Below are 18232 nucleotides of genomic sequence, written 5' to 3' on the forward strand. Positions count from 1 at the left end.
AAGTGCTGGGATTACAGTGAGTCACCACAGCTGTCCTGTTTCCTAAGTGCTTTGATAGCATCTTTTGCAAACTTCACTTAACATCTACATATCACAATATACAGGAATGGATTATTTGCTTGTCTACTGTCTCCCAAAAGGAAAGAACATTTGCCTCATCCATCTTTACCCTCAGCAAAATGCCAGGTGCAAAGGGGCTCCTGATAAATGTATATTGAAGAGAAAGAGGAGGCTGACAAGCAGGAAACATGAGGAAATTAGCATGATGGATACCATGCCTCAAAACCAAAGTGACAAATGACAAAGTAATTCTCTCACTATCTTGAGAGGCTCAGGCCAGGCTGCCTGGGTTCAAATACCAGCTGCACCGCTTAACTAAACCTTGTAGAAGTTACTTAAATTTTTGGTGCTTCAATTTCCTCAGCTTTCAAAAGGAAATAATGGTACCTACCACATAGGATCATTTTGAGAACTAACAAGGCATTTAAAGGGCTTGACACGGCGTCTAGGACATGATAAGCCCTTAATAAATATTATCTACTGCTGTTATAATGATTAGCTATCCATCACCCAGCACAGCTTATTTAACTGGTTTCTATTAAGTAAAAGTAATTATTGTAGTAAAGTTGCATAAAACACTGAAATGAATCTTTGTCATTCTTTTGGCCACCTAACTCAAAATGCACTTCCTGAGTTTGGGTAATTCCTCACCTTATGAGTCTAGGTTACCTCTCACTAAGAAGCCAACATCATCATCATCATCATCAACAATAACAACAAAAGCCAGACACAGGCTGTTCAGGACTCCCTTGCAGCAGGACTTGTAGCATATGATTCAGGTTTGACTAGTCAGACACACCCAAACCGGGTCTAGCAACAGGAGCTAGTAATGCCAAGCAGCAGTGACAGGAAAACTGCAGCACAACTATGCCCATTTTCCCATATGCAGCAGCAGTGGTGGTCCCAGTGGCGGCATCTAGTGCCACTGTTGGCTGTGCACGATCAGCTGCATCCTCAAAGGGCTATTTCTGGTAGCATGACCATGGCTAGGTGCTCGTCTGCTACTAAGCTCACCTTATTTTCCAAGCCTGTATCTCTATCCCACCCAGAAACGCTTTAACCCACCCAATATTCTTTTCTGCTTCTATCAGCCTGGGTTAGTTTTCCTTGGTGCAATGCATCCTGCCAGACTGGTACAGATGATCAGGTCAGATGGTTTCATAAAATGTAAGTACATTCTTTCTACTTTGTTTTATTGGTTTATTGATTTGCAGTGTTCTTTACTTGGCTCCTGCTCAGGGACTGTTCTTGGACGATTTTTGTTTTAGTAATGCTGGTATGTTAAAGAGGGCTTTTCTGGTTTTTGTTTTTTGACAGTTACACTTTCTCTGTTTCCTTCCCATCCCTTTTTTGGTGTGGGTGATTGTGTCTTAGGACAATCAAATTTTAATTGACTGGAATCTACCCTTAGGTAGAGAAAATCAGGCAACTAATGAGTATAAGAATAAAGGAAAACAGATGGAGAGGAACAAAATCAGTGCCCGGTGCAGAGGAGAGTATCACAACAGGCCTGTGAGCTCATTTAATGTAACTGGTTTATTTTACAGATAAAATACTTGAAACAAGGAACACACAGCTAATGACTCAGCCACAACTACAATAACTGCATCTCCAGACTTCTCATCCAGGGCTCCTGCCTCTATCCATTATACCAAGAGGCAAAAGGCAAATAACTAAAAGCAAACTGAGATCACATTAAATTTAACCTGATTAATTATACGTTTTAGGTTTATGGTTGTATATGATACTAATTTACATTTTCAAGAGGTTTTACAATTTACAAAGCAGTTAAATCCTTTCAACTGCTCTGAGATAAGGTAGCGCTTTTTTTTTTTTTTTTTTTTTTTAAAGAGGTCTTGGTATTCATGTCTTGATAAATGTTTTAGCATCTCCCCTACCTCTGACTTTCCTGTCTCCCTTTTCAATTTGTTTTGGTTTTGAAGCTGTAGCTACAAAATGTGTCCATTGGGAAGAAAGCGATATCAATGCATTTGAACAAAAGGGCCCATTGATTGAAACCATCATAAAATATATGGGATGCTGTTATTAACTCCATTTTACAAATGAGGAAACAGAAGCCCAGAGAGATTAAGTGGTTTGGCCAAGATTTAATAACCATTAAATGGCACAGTCACTACAAGGTTCATTTTAAAAAAACATATACATTGAGCATTTAATGTGTCAGGCTGGGTAAGCAAGATACAGTGCTAGTTAACTCCTAGGTAAGCACAAATTTCTATAACCAGTATATTACTTTCTAACCACTGTTATTGAAATTTTTTATTTTACTGTCTTCTGGAATGTTAGCAGCTGGACAATCAGTAAATACTTTTCTACTTACACAAGATTCATGTAACCAGATCTGTTTGGAGACTGATCATGATATGTATTAGACTAAAAGGTCTGAACTCAAAAGCATGTTTTGCATCATTTGTCTAGATTCTCTAAAGTAAAAGTAATTCTCAAATGTCTTCGAATGAACAAAAAATTGAGAAGAGTATGAAGTTGACTGCATTATGTATAATCAATTATTGGAACCTTGATTTAACAAGCTATTTTCATTTTCAGTCCAATGGTATACAAAGAGGAAATTTTATTCTTTGTAGTTTCTCCAAATTCTTTGTAAAGATTATGAAAGTAATTTGCGAAAAATAAGCGAATTGACATGGAATATAAGGTGAATAATACATTTTTAAAATGTAGTTGCGTATAATGGAAAACGTCAGTCTTGTATATTCAGCTAAAACAAACCATTAGTGCAAGACCTAAATATTAATGAGATCCGGGGTTTGCAACGAAATATCATTGCTCCTTTTCCCCCCAGAAGTTAAAAGAAACATGGGGAGAGCTTTTAAGTGAAAACTAAAGGTGCTGGTATCACAACTGGAAATGCAAGGATGCAGAAGAAATGGTAAGATGTGGGTGAGTAGTATCCCAGTAAACAACATATACTTTCTAACAGACTTGAGGTGGCTGTCAAGCCTTTCAGACATGTGATTGATAATGAATGTCAGAGAAGCGTTTTCTTTTCCATCAACGCTTCAGGAGACAGCGGACCGCCACCAACACCGGGCAGAAGAGAACCCCTGTCACGGAGACAGGACCGCCCCCGGCTCGCCTGGGCTCGCCCCCTCCTGCCCTCGCAGCGGGGTCCCGCCCTTTCCGCCTTCCACTTCCTAGTAACCGTCCTCCCTTGCGCCATCTTCGCGGGACTCGATTGGCTGATGGGGCAACCGCCAACGGCTGTGGCGTTTAAACCTGAGCTGCTGCTGCTGTTGCTTGCCGAGCGCCCTGAGCTAGGTGGGGGTGCCCCACGCTGAAAGAGAGGTAAGTTAGTGGCCTGCGGCGTTTGACGTGACCGCCCTCTCACTGTCGGGATCGGTGTCGTTCTTGAGCCGGTTCTCTAGGCGCTGTCCGCCTCGGTCTCCGGCTCGTCTTCCGCCCTCTGTCCTCCGGGATCCGGGACGGCGCCCCTCTCCGGCTCCGAGGGGTTCGTTGATGGAGTCCTGTTTTGGCTTTGAGTCGCTGCCTCTTGTTTCTGAGATTTGAGCGTCCGGCAGGGCGAGCAGGGAGAGCCACCAGTTAGGTCAGCTACTTAAGGGAACAAATTTCTGTCTCCGGGACTGCTCTACTCGCTTGAACAGTTTCTAGGGCATTGTGAGCGCTCAGTACGTGTCTGCGAAATGAATGTTAGGGACTGCGTGCCAAAGTTCTCGAAGGAGCCCTCTCCTTTGGAGAGGCTGGCTGAAGGCGAAGAGGTGATGGAAGACTGGGAAGAACTTGGAACTTGGAACTTGAGCTACTTGATGTACAGGTGGGATTTCAGTAGAGAACAGGGACAATGCCCTATTCAGTAGAGATGTCCTGTTCTGTCCTATTCAGTAGAGAATAGGACAAATTTTTAGATGAGGTATCCAATTCAGGAGAATTGAATGTGGAACTGAGTATTTCGTATTTAGAGATAGTCGAGATGCTGGCCGGACAAGTGTCACAGAGTTGTAATAAATAGGTGCTGGTATTGAGTGCTGACTGTATACTAGGTCCTGTACTAGACACTGTACATATATTGGCTCATTTAGTCCCTACAAGGAGATGACCTGAGTTTTTATGGTTTTATAAATCTGGAAATTGAGACGAAGAGGTGTTGAGATCACATAGCTATGAAATGTTGGAACTGGAGCTCCAACACAATTGTAATCACTATCATAATGTCTCAGTGTCTACATGGTAAATCACCCTGGAGCAGTACTCCAAATGCCTGGTTCTGGCTCCTAAAGTTTCCCTTGGTAAGGTCATTGATGTAGGGGCTGACAGGGCAATGTCAAGGAACACTCCCAGATTTCTGGCATGAGGATTTGAATAGGCGATTGACAGTGCCATTTATTAAATTAAGGAATTGTGTCAGAACCAGTTTATTGGGGAGGGCAGTCCAGCTGTGGTTTCCTAATTAGTAAAATGAGATTTTATATTCCAGACTGGATTTTTTTGGAGATGAACTAGATTTCTATGTTAGGATCCCTTTCAGGTGTGTGAGATGCAACAGTTTGAGGGGAGTTTCTGTGTTCTACTGTCTATGAGATAGATAGTGATGTTTGATTTTAAAGTTTCTTTTTGGCAAAACGTTTAAAAGAACCGTTGAGCCTTAATCTTGAAAAGTTTCTGGTTCAACTTATTCCCCATTGCAGAAATTTCTGAAACCATCTTTCCATTATTTGCTTGACACCTCTCAACATCTGCTTAACACTTTCAAAGGAGACCCATTCCAAGAGTGGGCAGTTTTTCTATTGGAAAGTTCTTCCATTCATTCATAGTCACTTCTTCCACAAATGTTTATCCAGCAGCTGCTATGTGGCAGGCATATTTCTGTACTAAGGTACAGAAGCAAACAAACTTGACAAAAGTTTATGTCCTCATTGAACTTACAATTTAGTAGGAGAAAACAGATAATAAGTTAAATAAACTATTTAATTTTATCTTAGACATTGGTAAGTTAATGGAAAAAAATAAAACAGAAGGGGAGAATGCGGGTAAGTGTGCAATTTTTAAGTAGTTTGGACTGGGAAGTCTCACTAAGAAAGTGACATTTTGGCAAATGCTCGAAGGAAGTGAGCAAGCCCTGTGGTCATTTGAAGGAAGAGCTGATACAAAGGGAAAAAGGAATAAAATGACAGTATATTCAAGGATGGGAATTTTTAGGGAGGAGGGAAGATGAATGGTCTGCACACATGAATGTGTTGTAGCCTCTAGAAGGGGTGTGGGAGGGAAAACAGCCCCTGCCTGACAGGACTGCAGGAGAATCTGTGTCCTCAGGGTAGAGGGTGGTTCAAGAAGATGAAGAGAACATTCAGAAAAGAGATTGAGGCTGTAGAGGTTTGGTTGTTGATGGAATGTGAGTTCTAGAGGACCTCATGAGTCTGGCAAGGGTAAGATAGGCAGGCTGTATTCATTTCCTTTGGCTGCTGTAACAAATTATCATAAATGAGGCGCTTAAAACAACAGAAATGTATTTCCCCACAGTTTTGGAGGCCAGAAGTCTAAATTCAGTTATCACTGAATTTTTCACCCCTCAAGGTGTATTCCCAGCTGCACTCTCTCTGGAGGCTCTTCAGGAGAATCTGTTCCTTGTTTTGTCAGTTCCTGATGGCTGCTGGCAGTCCTTGGCATGTGGCTGCATCACTCCTGTTTCTGCTGTCTTTTGTAAGGACTCTTGTGATAGTATTTAGGCCTGCCTGGATAATCCAGATTAATCTCCCCATTACAAGATCTTCAACTTATTCAAATCTGCAAAGGCTGTTTTTCCACATGAAGTTTAAAATTAAAGGGATCTAATAACTTTGGGGGGCCATTTTCCAGCTTACCACAGGACCAGATGAGGAATGTGTAGAGCTGAGGGGATTCGAGTGAGGGGGATGAATGTGACCCAGGAGTTGAGGGATTCTTGCCATGATTGACATAGTGAGCTGAGTTCTGGATTGCCATAGTGAGCTGAGTCCTATGGACTCAAGGCAAGTAGTGGTGGGGAGGCTGAGTATTGAGGGTTAGGCAGGTGCAGGGGACAGGGTTTTTTTTTTTTTTTAGATCTCTGCAGATGGAGGTAAGGAGGCTTGGGAAGGAAATGGAGCCATGGGGAGGTTGGTCTTACATGACTCAACATCAGGCGCTCCTTCTCAGTGAAGCTATTTCTGATCCTTTTCCTCTGCCCAGGCACAGTTAATCACTTCTCCTCTGCATTGTGTATTGTAGCTATTACTCTTGTAATACTATAATGTAATGATTTGTTTATCTTCCTGTTTCTATAATAGGCCATAAATCTAATAGACAAATTTAAGATTTCCTATTTCTCCAACCCCCTTCCCCACCTTGGATTAGGTATATCTCTTCTGTACTTCCTTTAAACTCTATGTATATCTCTAAGGTTACACTTCTTACATTGTATGAAAGCACTGTCTGTACCCACATTCCATGCATTCCATGAGAGCAGAGACCATATCCTGTCATCTGTCCCCTGCACCTGGTATATAGATGATTAATGTAGGTTTAAATGAAAAAAATAATCATTTACCTTTTTGGATTATACCTTAAGCCACTTTTGATTACATTCATACTTTCAGATTTTATACAAAGTTTAGCAAATACTTAATGCACAGAATATATTCAGTCATGATTATTACTTTTTAAAATGTATTTATCAGTTATCCTTTTTCTTTTATTAATCAATACTATGATTTTTTTTTTCTTTCACTTCAGTGATGGCGTGCCCAGTGATGGAAACTGGCTCACTTTTTACCTCAGGAATTAAGAGACATGTGAAAGACAAAAGAATTTCAAAGACTGCTAAGTTGAATGTTTCTCTTGCTTCAAAAATAAAAACAAAAATTCTAAGTAAGTGCCATTAGTTTTAAAATACACTCACATTTTAACTTTTCCCCAGAATTGTTTTGTTTTCTACCTTATTTTATCAAGTACAGAAAATTACTAAAATGACTATTTTGTTAACTGATAACTTTTTAAATTTGATCCTTCCTATCTCTTTTGACTCCTGTTAGTTGGGTGGTTTTGATGATTTACCCTAAGTGTGACAGCTGAATTTTCAGCAGTGAGGCTGCAGTGGCCCAAGACAGCTAGTTTCTACAGCGCAGAAAAAAATACCAACATGATTTTTCTGGAAAAGACGTAATAAGTGTAGCAGGTTGTTCTGGCATGTTGTGGCAACTGGATGATGGGTAGCCTAGAGGAGGTTGGCTCACACTGGGTGCTTTTATATATATGTGTGTGTGACTTTATATAGGCAATCTTAAGAAGACACTGAGCACTTTGGAAATGGAATTTCATGAATTCTGGAGTTAAGGCATCAGACGGGCAAAAAAAAAAAAAAAAAAAGGAGGTGGGAAAACTCCAAGATAAATTTTCATTACTTCTGAACATTATCTCAATGTTGATAACCATCTTAGCAGGAGTCGGGGGAGGTACCCTTTTAGTCACATTATCTGCTGATACAGCTCTGTGAAGGACAATCACGTGTGACTTCTAAAACAGCCCAGCCTCCTGGGTGCCTGTAAATCATGATGCAGCTCCCACCCAGGTTTCTAGGGCCACTTCTTACACTGGCTCTTGCTTCCTCCCTTTGGCAAGACTATTCCGTACCCCATGTTATGAAGGAATATGCTGACTTTGAGGAGTACAATAGGAAAATGTTATTACTCTTTATCTTCTGGAAATCCTAAGCTGGTTCTAGTCAATTTCCATTTGCTATGCCAAGGATGGCTATCCAAAACTACTCTCTCTGCCAAAGGTAAAGTACTGTTTTGGACCCTGTTTTGCAGAATCCCAAGTTTTCCCTGAGTACTTACAAAATGTTATTAAATTTTATAAAACTTATTTCACATACACTAGACTTTTATTCAGTGGCATATGTTATTGAATGGTGACATGTAAGTTAAAATTATGAAAATATAATGATGTTTTAAATGTACTAAGGGAACACACTGTATTTAAGGTAAGCTCTACCAATGAATTCACAAGGAAATTTCTTTGCTTCCAACAGAAAAGCATTTCAGGAGTGATTTAAATCATATTTACATAGTGCTTTTAAAGAGAAGTCAAGTTTAGATTGCAGTAGATGCCTAGAAATAAGAGGTAGGATCTTTTAGATGGCAGTACGAGGTCCCACGGGGTTTAGGGAGTTATCCGTCTAACCTTAGAGTAAGTATGCCTCTATCACTCAAAGTCTGAAAATGGACTTTGGGAGTATTAAGTAATTTCTTCAGTTCTGGAGCTGTAGAGACTGGCTTTAGAATTTTCACAGATTGGCTATCCTCATTCCTATGGGACATTTCCAGTTAGAGCTGCAGAATCAGTTTCTCCATTCTGTCTGCTAGTCAAACGCAGGAAAGCAGGTCGAGCAGCAAGTATCAATATTTAGTTTTTGTGACTGATCTAATTATGTAGAATGCCGTGTCTGTGCTGCAGTCCTCTTATTCCTAACTTTTTATATATATTCTGCATTCCTCACAACTCTTGAATTCATCATCTTCTGTCTAGCTTTCATTTCTTCAGCTCTAAACTGTGAGTTTATTTTTCTCAAAACTACATCTGTATTGTTATTCTCTTTTCTAATCTTCAGTTAAAACTTACAAAGTGAAATGCATTTTGTCTAATGTAGTTTTTCTAAGGAATACAAAAATTTATTAAGGTGTAAGTTCAATATTAACTCATTTTAAAAATCTTTTTACAGATAATTCTTCTATTTTCAAAATATCTTTAAAGCACAACAACAGGGCATTAGCTCAGGCTCTTAGTAGAGAAAAAGAGAATTCTCGAAGAATTACAACTGAAAAGATGCTCTTGCAAAAAGAAGTAGAGAAACTGAATTTTGAGAACACATTTCTTCGCCTAAAGCTGAATAACTTGGTATGGAAGCTATATTGTTTTTGAATTCTAATTATAACTTAAATCTTTTAGCTGCATTATTATAGAAGCTCTAAAAATATTTTTCAGATCTCCAATTGTGAAAAATTATTGAAAGTCAGTATGCCATGCAAGTCTATGTTACAGGACAAACTGTTAATGGGTAATAAAACATGTGTTTTAAATCTGCATTCTAAATGTGTGCTTGTGTGCTGTGTAAACCAGTATGATATCTTGACCAACATTTGATTGCTAATCATAAGCAAAGCTTGGTACATTAATACATTTTTAAAAGATGGTCATAGTTCTTCCAGTGTTCTTGAAAGGAAAGGAGTTCCCAGAATGTTGTTATTGTTTTTTAATCTCAGCATTTACCTGGCCACAAGCCAAACAGAATGAAGATTATAGTTGTTTCTTTTCCTTCCAAATTTCAACTCTGTTCACAGACAGGGCAGTGAGAGCTAATGATTAGCTAGGCTACAACTATAGATCTAAATCTAAAATAAGTAGAACTTATTTATAATGGAAAAAGGACCTACTCTACTTGTGGGTTAAATTACTGTGGCTGACAAACTGTTCTCTTGCCATGTGATATATTATTATGAGAAGATAGAAAAATGTTTATAGGAAAACGTATAATTGTTAGTTCCAAAGCATTCAACGTGTGTGTGTGTGTACATGTATATATGTATGATATGTATGACTATTTGGACTATATAACACTATTTGGTACTATATAATGTGCCATTTTAGCTGAATGTGATCTCAATTTTTAGCTCAATGTGATATCAATTATTTTTTAAGTTTTCTCACATGGATGGCATTCATAAACGCTTGATATTATAAAACATTCCAAGTCTTAACTGATGAAAAGGGGTCTTTATTTTACATGTGCAGAATAAGAAGCTTATAGACATAGAAGCTCTCATGAACAATAACTTGATAACTGCAATTGAAATGAGCAGTCTTTCTGAGGTAAGTAGAATTTATATGTAAATAGTGTCATTCTTTAGATTACAGAGGATCACTGAGTTTACTTAAATAACATCAAGGTTGGAGATTCATATTTCAAGTTTTGTGCAAAGGACTGATGATAATATCAGTTTTAACTGGCTAACAGCATATTATCATTTTGTATAATTGGTTATTGAAAATGTCGTATGAAAATTAGGTTTTTATTAAAAGTAACAGGATTAGACAGGTTAGTGGAACATACTGGCTCCTAAACGGACTAAGAAACATGAAGACATTAGTAGAAAGGAAGCATTTTAAGTGAGGAAAGACTTTGGGGTTTTTGTTTGTTTGTTTTAAAGATGGACACAATTGAAAAACTGGGGAGAAAAATAGAGGGTGGTCCTACTTTATACTGTTTTCTAAAACAAATTCTAAATTTCCCAAATGCTTTTCATGTGGTTCTTTTTGGAGAATTCAGAGGGCTGAGGTCAACATCTAGATTAAGGAAAAGTAAAAACTGGACAGCAGGTAGATGGAGAAGCTGGAGGTGAAGGCATAGTATACAATCTTGGTAGCAACCTTCTCGAACTTATTATTTAACAGACTAACTTTTGCATACCAAGCTTTAAAATTCTTTTTCTTTCTAGTTATTATTAAGTGGGGCAGGTGATGGGTCATATAGACATACTGTTCTAACATCAGAACGAGATAAGAAAAGCATAGAATAAAGTTTCACACATGCTTTTGTCCGCCTTCAGCTACTTTCTTCTCAATTCTCTCTTCTCCTTGTACCTCATGCAGGTGATTGCTTTCATCTTTTTCTTTATATAAAAACAAACAAATAAACAAAATAAATATTTTCTTACTTTTCTTCTTTACACAAAAGATAGCATGCTATACCAGATGTTCTACACCTTACTTTTTATATGACATATCTTGGGGATTTCTCCAAATGATTACGTGGAGTGATTCCTCATTCTCTTTTGGTGCTGCTTTGGATAGATCTAGAGTGGACTTGTAATCTACCTCACTAGGCTCCTGTTGTTGGACACTTGGGTTGTCCTTTGCTGTTGGCTTGTGTTAGTGTAGAGTGCCTTTCCCTCTTGCATCATTAACTTTTTTCCTCCCTTCTGAATTATTCCCATCAGGATGTAAAAATGTTATCATCTCTCATCTTAAACAAACAAACAAACAAATAAACCTCTTATTCCAGCTATTTCCCAGGTACTATCTCAGCTCTCTTCTTGCCTTTACAGCAAAGCTTTATGAGAGATTTATTCACTATCTCTAGTTTCTCTTGATCCCATTCCAACTGGGTTTTCACCACCAATCCACTAAATCCTGAAAGTCACCATAGATGTCTATGTTGTGAAAACCCATGGATAATTCTTGGTTCTTATATTGACTTCTCATGACTTTTAGAATACTACACTCTACTAAGTCTCTTCCTACCCTTCTGGCTATTCTTTTTCCGTCTGTTTGCTGGTTTCTCTTTGTTTTCCTAAGTTTTGGGAATGCCTTATGACTCAGTTCTTGGACTTCTCTTTTCTATCTACATTCACTCCTCCTAAATAATTTTATTCTATCTTACGGTTTTAGTTACTACTGTATACTGATGACTTTCAAATTTGTAACTCCAGCCTGACCATCTCCTCTGACCTCCAGACGATTTATATCTAATTACCTACTTGGCATCTGGACGTCTAAAAGGCATCTGAAATTTCACATTTGCCACCAAACCAGTTCCTTATGAGATTTTCATCTAAGATAATCACAACTCTCTTTTCCTATCTTTTTCTCACACCCTATATCTGATGCTTTGGCAAATCATTTTAGTTCTGCCTTCAAAATCAGTCTACAATTCTACCAGTTCTCACAACCCTCTTTCACTACCCATGTCCAAGGCACCATTTTCTCTCACTTACATATTGTATTAATAATAGCATCCCAACTTGGCCTTCTTTTTCTCTTGTTTCTCTATGTATTCTCTTCTTATTATAACAGCCAGAATGATCCTGTTAAAATGTTAGTCTCTGCTTGAAACTCTCCAGTAGAGTCTTATCTATTGCTTGATATGATCTGAAAACTGAAACTCTTGTTATTTCTTCCACCTCATTTACTACTCCTGTTTCTTCCACTCCTTAACCTTTTCAGTGCCGTTCTCTTCCCACTCCCTCAAACAGAGGTAAGTTGCTACCGCAGTGCTTTTGTACATATTCTGTCTGCATGCAACAAGTTCTTGTCCTTCAAATGTTGACTCAAAAGTGACCCCAGTGAAGTCTTCCCTGGCAACTCTGCATAAATTTAAACACTCCCAACCCTTGTATCAACATTTCATATCCTGCTTTTCTTCTTTCATCTTTCTCCTTAACACTTAACACTGTATGACAATTTTGTTTATTGTTCATCCCATCAGAATGTAAGCTTTTTGAGTGCAGGGATGTCTTTACCAGAACAACATCTAGAACATAGTAGGATACAATACACATGCATAAAATATTAGGTAGTGTTTCCCCAGTAAGAATGATGCTTGTTTTATATATAAATAAGTAAGGTACGTATGTTTCCTGTAGTCCCTCTTTGATTGAGCTTTCTAAATAAAAATAATGCCAAATAATGTAAGTATCTTTTTAGCATGATGATGATGTGGTCTTTTTAGGTGTCTTAGTATGATTATTTATTTTAGTAACTTTCCTAATTTTACATGTCTGTAATAAACTTCAGAAGTGATTTATTTTTCATTTAATGCGCTGCTGAATTCTTTTTTGCCAGTTTTCTTTAGGATTTTTCTATTGTTAGTTATAAGTGAGGACTCTGAAGTTTTTTTTCTATGCATAGAAAAAAACATAAGACCATACAGTCTTTAGGCATTGATAACAATGATATATATACTAAGATCATAAAAAGAATTTGGATGTCTTACTTTTTCTGTGTTCTTGAAAAGTGATACAGTATTATAATTGTTTTTCTTTAAAGGTTTGGTAGAATTATTCTTTGAAACCATCTGGACCTGGGACTTTTTTGATGAGAGTGATAGTAGCTTTTTGTTGACTTTATTTATCCTATGGATATTGGTCCCCTTAGGAAAATGTCTTTCTTTCGTATTTAGTTTTATTGAATTATTTTTCCTTAGAAGGTTATCTGTTTAATCTAAGCTTTTTAATTGATGTTCACAGAGTTGACCAGAGTAGTCTGTCATTATTCTTAATTTTGTCTGTGTTGTATTTCCCCAGTTGATTAATTTTGTGTATTTGGGCTTTTATTTGTCTTCCCCCCCGCCCCCCCCGCCCCAACTATCTTAGGTTGTTGTGGTTTTTCTATTTTATTTTATTCTTTTTTAAAAGAACCATCTTTCTAATTTAATTTAATGTTTGATGTTTCAGACATTTTTTGCTTTTATTTTTAATAAGTTATTTTGCCTTTTTGTGGTTCATTGTTACTTTTCTAACTTTGAGTCAATGCTTTTTTTATTAACTGTAGGTAAGATGCCATTTCTCTCTCAATACTTTCAATTTTTTAAATTGTCTTTAGTTTTGAGAATTTTGACTTTGATGTGTTTTGCCATGAATTTCCTTGGGTTTATCTTTTTGAGGTTCACTCAGCTTCTTGAATTTGTAGGTTGATGTCTTTATCAAGTTTGGAAAAATGTTCAACCATTATGTTTTGTAGGTTGATGTCTTTATCAAGTTTGGAAAAATGTTCAACCATTATGTCCCCAAATACTTTTCCAGTCCTGCACTCTTTCTCTTTCTCCTTTCCTTCTAGGACTCTGATGACATGAATGTTTTATCTTTTTTGCTATTCCACAAATCCCTAACTCTCTGTTATTTTTTTCAGTCTCTTTTCTCTCTTGTTCAGTTTGGGTAATTTCTATTGTTCTATCTCCAAGTTCACAGATTTTTCCCCCTTTTGTTTTCTTGGTTTTGCTGTTGAGCTCATTTAATTTGTTTTATTTGGTTATTACATTTTTCAGTTCTGAGCTCCATTTGGCTCTTTACATCTATTTGTTTGCTGAGATGTTCCATTTTTTCATTTGTTTTAAGCATGTTAGTAATTGCTTGTTGAAGCATTTTTATGATACCTTTTTTAAAATCTTCGTCAGATAATTCCAACATTTGTGTCATCTCAGTGTTGGTATCTATTGTCCTTTCTCATTCAAATTTAGAGTTACCTGATTTTTGGCATGACGAGTGATTGATTTTCAACTGTATCTTGGGACATTTTAGGTGCATTATAAGACATTGGATCTTATTTCCATCTTCTGTTTAAGGAGACCTCCTTTGACACTACACTGGCGGTAAGGGGAGGTGCTGCCTACTGCCAAGTGGGTACTGAAGTTTAGACTTCCCATTCAGCCTCTATTGACAACACTGTGGTGGGCATAACTGATGAGTGGAGCTGGGAGTTCAGGCTGACACCACTGTGGCTGGAACAGGGAAGGGCACCTCATTACTTTCATGGCCTCTGCTGATATAAGGATGAGGAGGATAATGAAGGGGGGAGGTTGTTACTCCTGAAGAGTGATGAAAATCCTAGTTCTTTATTAAACCATTTCTATCCCCACCATAGAGGAGAGGGAGGGGAACTCCTTCCTATCACTGAATGGGGATGTATAGCATATATACATTTTATTTTCTGTGTATTATGATGTTTTTACATCTTTTAAAATATTATTGGCTGGAGACACTGCCCTTCTCAGGGCTAGCCAATTTTTAGAGATAGCAAGGGACCAGCCAGGAGCTTGTCTTTTGTTTTAGTCTGTTTTCTGCTGCTATAACAGAATACCACATACAGGGTAATTTATCATTTTCTTTTTTTCATTTGAGATTTCATTCTCTAAAAAGACTGGGTAATTTATAAAGAACAGAGATTCATTTGGTTCACAGTTCTGGAGGCTGGGAAGTCCAAGAGCATGATGCTGACAGCTGGCATGTGTCATCCCATGATAGAAGGTGGAAGGGCGAGAAAGCATGCAAGACAGAAAAGGAGACCACACTCCTGTAACTAACCCACTCCTGCAATAACAGCATTAATCCATTTGTGAGGGCAGAGCCCTCATGACATAATTACCTCTTAAAGGTCCTGCCTCTTAATACCATCACAATGGTAATTCAGTTTCAACATGAGTTTTGGAGGAGACATTCAAACCATAGCACTTTTGATATGCAAGCTAACTAATCCAGAGCCATACCTCCCCTGTCTGGCCCTTATATTTTAGGAGGCAATGGTCCTCTGCTTTGATTGTCCCTGGGTCAGGTACTAGGGAACCAGGGACCTACCTCTCCTATGTCTTAGAGCCTGCCAGAATTATTCAAACTAGCCAATTCTAGACTATTCACCCTGCCCTGCCTTGCCTTTCCTGTGGAAACTCCGATAATAGGCTCTGGCCTAAACCTTCCCCTTGTTCCCATCTTCTGCCTCCTGACCATCCTAGTGTCTTTTCTGTGTGGCTCTGCATGGCCTGCTGTACCTCTTGTCTCTAGGACCTGTGAGTATAATAAACTTTATTTTTTTCCTGAGTCTCTGCCTTCTTTTAATGGCTGCACCCAACTGACCATCTCATAAAAAGAATATGAAACAGGATGGAGATCCACATATGTCCTCCACTGATATTGCTGGGCGGGGATGTACTCTAACACTGGGCTGTCCCAAGCCTTTTTTGATGGTACCCCAGATTTAGAAGAGAGTTGTCGTCTTATAGCCTGGTGAGTGTGGAAGTTTAGGTTCCCCATTTGACCTTTGTGCTTTTGTCAAAAATTAATTGGCCAAATATATGTGAATCCATTTCTGGACTCTCTGTTCTATGTCATTGATCTGTTTGTCTATCATTATGCTAATACTATACTGTCTCAATTACTGTAACCCTCCTAACTTTTTTCTTTTTCAAAGTTTGTTTTTTAGCTATTCTAGGTCTTTTGCATTTTCATATGAATTTTAAAATCAGCTTGATAATTTGGCGCCATTCCCTTGTTTCTATTACAGCTTAGCTCTGTAATAAGAAACATGGTTGTGTGTTGCCTAATTTTCTGGTCTTTATTAATAATTAAAAACATGTTTGTATCTGAAAATTTAGAAATGTGGATAAGCAAATATATAAAAGATATATTAAAATCACCCAGATTTTGAATTTTAAAAGGCCATTTAAAAGATGTATTATAAAGTTCAATAAAATATTACATAACACATACATAGACATGAACATATTGCATGTATGTAAAGATATTTTATTTGTGTAGGTATAGTCATGTATTTATTCCTACACATGGCGGAATGCTGAGGTTATTTACCAAAATATTGGCAGTGATTATCTTTCATTGGCATGATTAAGGATGAACTGTGTTTTAACCTTATCACATTATTCTCATTAAACTATTAAAGGCAAATGCAAGAAATGTTCTTTTACTATTAATGTCATTGTATAATTTGGTACTGTGGTAACTAACATGATTTAGTAAGGTTAGAAACTTTCTGTTTTCTTTATTCTTTTCAAAAATAGTTCCATCAGAGTTCCTTTCTACTGTCAGCTAGCAAGAAGAAACGAATTAGTAAACAGTGCATGTTGATGCGTCTTCCATTTGCAAGGTAAATATGGGCTTGAATTACACTAGTTCAGAGTTTATAGATTTTATATAACACAATTAGTGTTTGTATTGTACAATGTTCAGGATCATCAACCTGTAGTTATCTACTAAGGTAGAAATGAGGTAGTTTGTAGTGTCTTGCTATAAGTTGTTTCTCTAGGAATTCGAGGAAACTTATACTCAATCCTCAAACCAGGTTTATTTGTAATGTCTTGCCACTTTACAGTTCTTTTTTTTCTTTTCATCTAGTTCACATCTGGCCTCATATTGATTTTTCCTGGGTAAATCTGATGACTGTTTCTACTTTTATTATCTTGTGTATTATCCTAAGCTTTAAAATTAACTTTTGTCGGCCGGCCGGGCATGATGGCTCATGTCTGTAATCCCAGCACTTTGGGAGGCTGAGGTGGGAGGATCACAAGGTCAGGAGATCAAGACCATCCTGGCTAACACAGTGAAACCCCATCTCTACTAAAACTACAAAAAATTAGCCAGGTGTGGTGGCGGGCGCCTGTAATCCCAGCTACTCAGGAGGCTGAGGCCAGAGAATGGCGTGAACTCAGGAGGCAGAGCTTGCAGTGAGCCGAGATTGCGCCACTGCACTCCAGCCTGGGTGACAGAGCAAGACTCCATCTCAAAAACAGAACAAACAAAAAAAATTAACTTTTGTCTTTGCTCTTCTCCTCCTGTCCACAATTCTTATTTTTGATTAATTTGATTATAAGTTATAGAAAGCACACTATTTCAAATCTATCATTTTACAAGTCAGTCAGTGATGCTCAGAAAGGCGAAATGATTGAATGAATTGATAGCATTGACCAAAATCCTCTTATCTCTTTTAGAAATGTTCTTTCTATTATATATAACTTATAGATTTAATGTTTTTACTTAAGTGCACAAGTAAATGTACTTATTTATTGAAATGCTATCTATGCCGTAGTAAAAAACTCTCATATTTACTGTATCACTTTCTATTCATTATAGTTAGTTCCATTGACTTGCCTATTATGTGTGTTACTACCATTTTGTACCAGTACATTTTAATTGTTATAATTTTAAAATAGTAAATTTTGTTGTTTATTAGATCCTTAGTAGTTTTTCAAAAGTATGTTGTCATTATGCACATATTGTTTCATATAGATATGCAAATCAAGTGTCAACTTATCCTCCAAAAAATTGTATTGTGTGTTTTTAAGTGAACTTTTGTTGGTATTATATTATACACATTCAGACATGGTGGATTTTCACCAAGTGAACACTGTTGTGTAACAAATACCCAGAACAAGAAACAGAATATTACCAACATCTCAGATACTTCCTTGTGTCCCTTTCCGATCATTACCTACTACCCAACACTTACCCAAGGATAAATATTATGCTGACTTCTAATTATAAATTGATTAATTTTGCACAGTTTTGAACTTCATATAATGAAATTATACAGTATGTATATTTGTCTCTTATTTTGCCCAGCATTATGTTTGTGAGATTCATCCATATTGCTGTATGTAGTTGTGAATTATTTGTTCTCATTGCTGTATAGTATTCCATTATATGATTATACTACAATGTATCCATTTTTCTTATGGTGAACATTTTGTTGGTTTTCCAGTTTGTTTTTCTGAGACAGAGTCTTGCTCTATCACCCAAGCTGGAGTGCAGTGGCACAATCTCAGCTGCAACCTCCACCTCCTGGGTTCAAGTGATCCTCCTGCCTTAGCCTCTCAAGT

General features: G+C 37.5%; 1 protein-coding gene across 4 annotated transcripts in view; it reads left to right on the forward strand.

The window, feature by feature from the left end:
* The first annotated feature begins 1945 nt into the window (after window positions 1-1945).
* Window positions 1946-18232, forward strand: part of LOC105468126 (shugoshin 2) — a 54605-nt gene continuing 38318 nt past the window's right edge. Inside the window, exons 1-5 of one of the 4 annotated variants that reach the window (XM_011718139.2) lie at window positions 1946-3874; window positions 6808-6942; window positions 8795-8970; window positions 9865-9942; window positions 16418-16503. In XM_011718139.2, the coding sequence (XP_011716441.2) occupies window positions 6810-6942; window positions 8795-8970; window positions 9865-9942; window positions 16418-16503 (473 nt within the window). In that variant the 5' untranslated portion in view covers window positions 1946-3874; window positions 6808-6809. Of the gene's footprint in view, window positions 3875-3912; window positions 4347-5619; window positions 5758-6807; window positions 6943-8794; window positions 8971-9864; window positions 9943-16417; window positions 16504-18232 lie in introns of those variants that run through there. The other 3 variants (XM_011718138.2, XM_011718140.3, XM_011718137.3) reach the window with 3 other exon arrangements.

This window comes from Macaca nemestrina, chromosome 11, assembly GCF_043159975.1.
Source record: "Macaca nemestrina isolate mMacNem1 chromosome 11, mMacNem.hap1, whole genome shotgun sequence".
Lineage (NCBI taxonomy): Eukaryota > Metazoa > Chordata > Mammalia > Primates > Cercopithecidae > Macaca > Macaca nemestrina.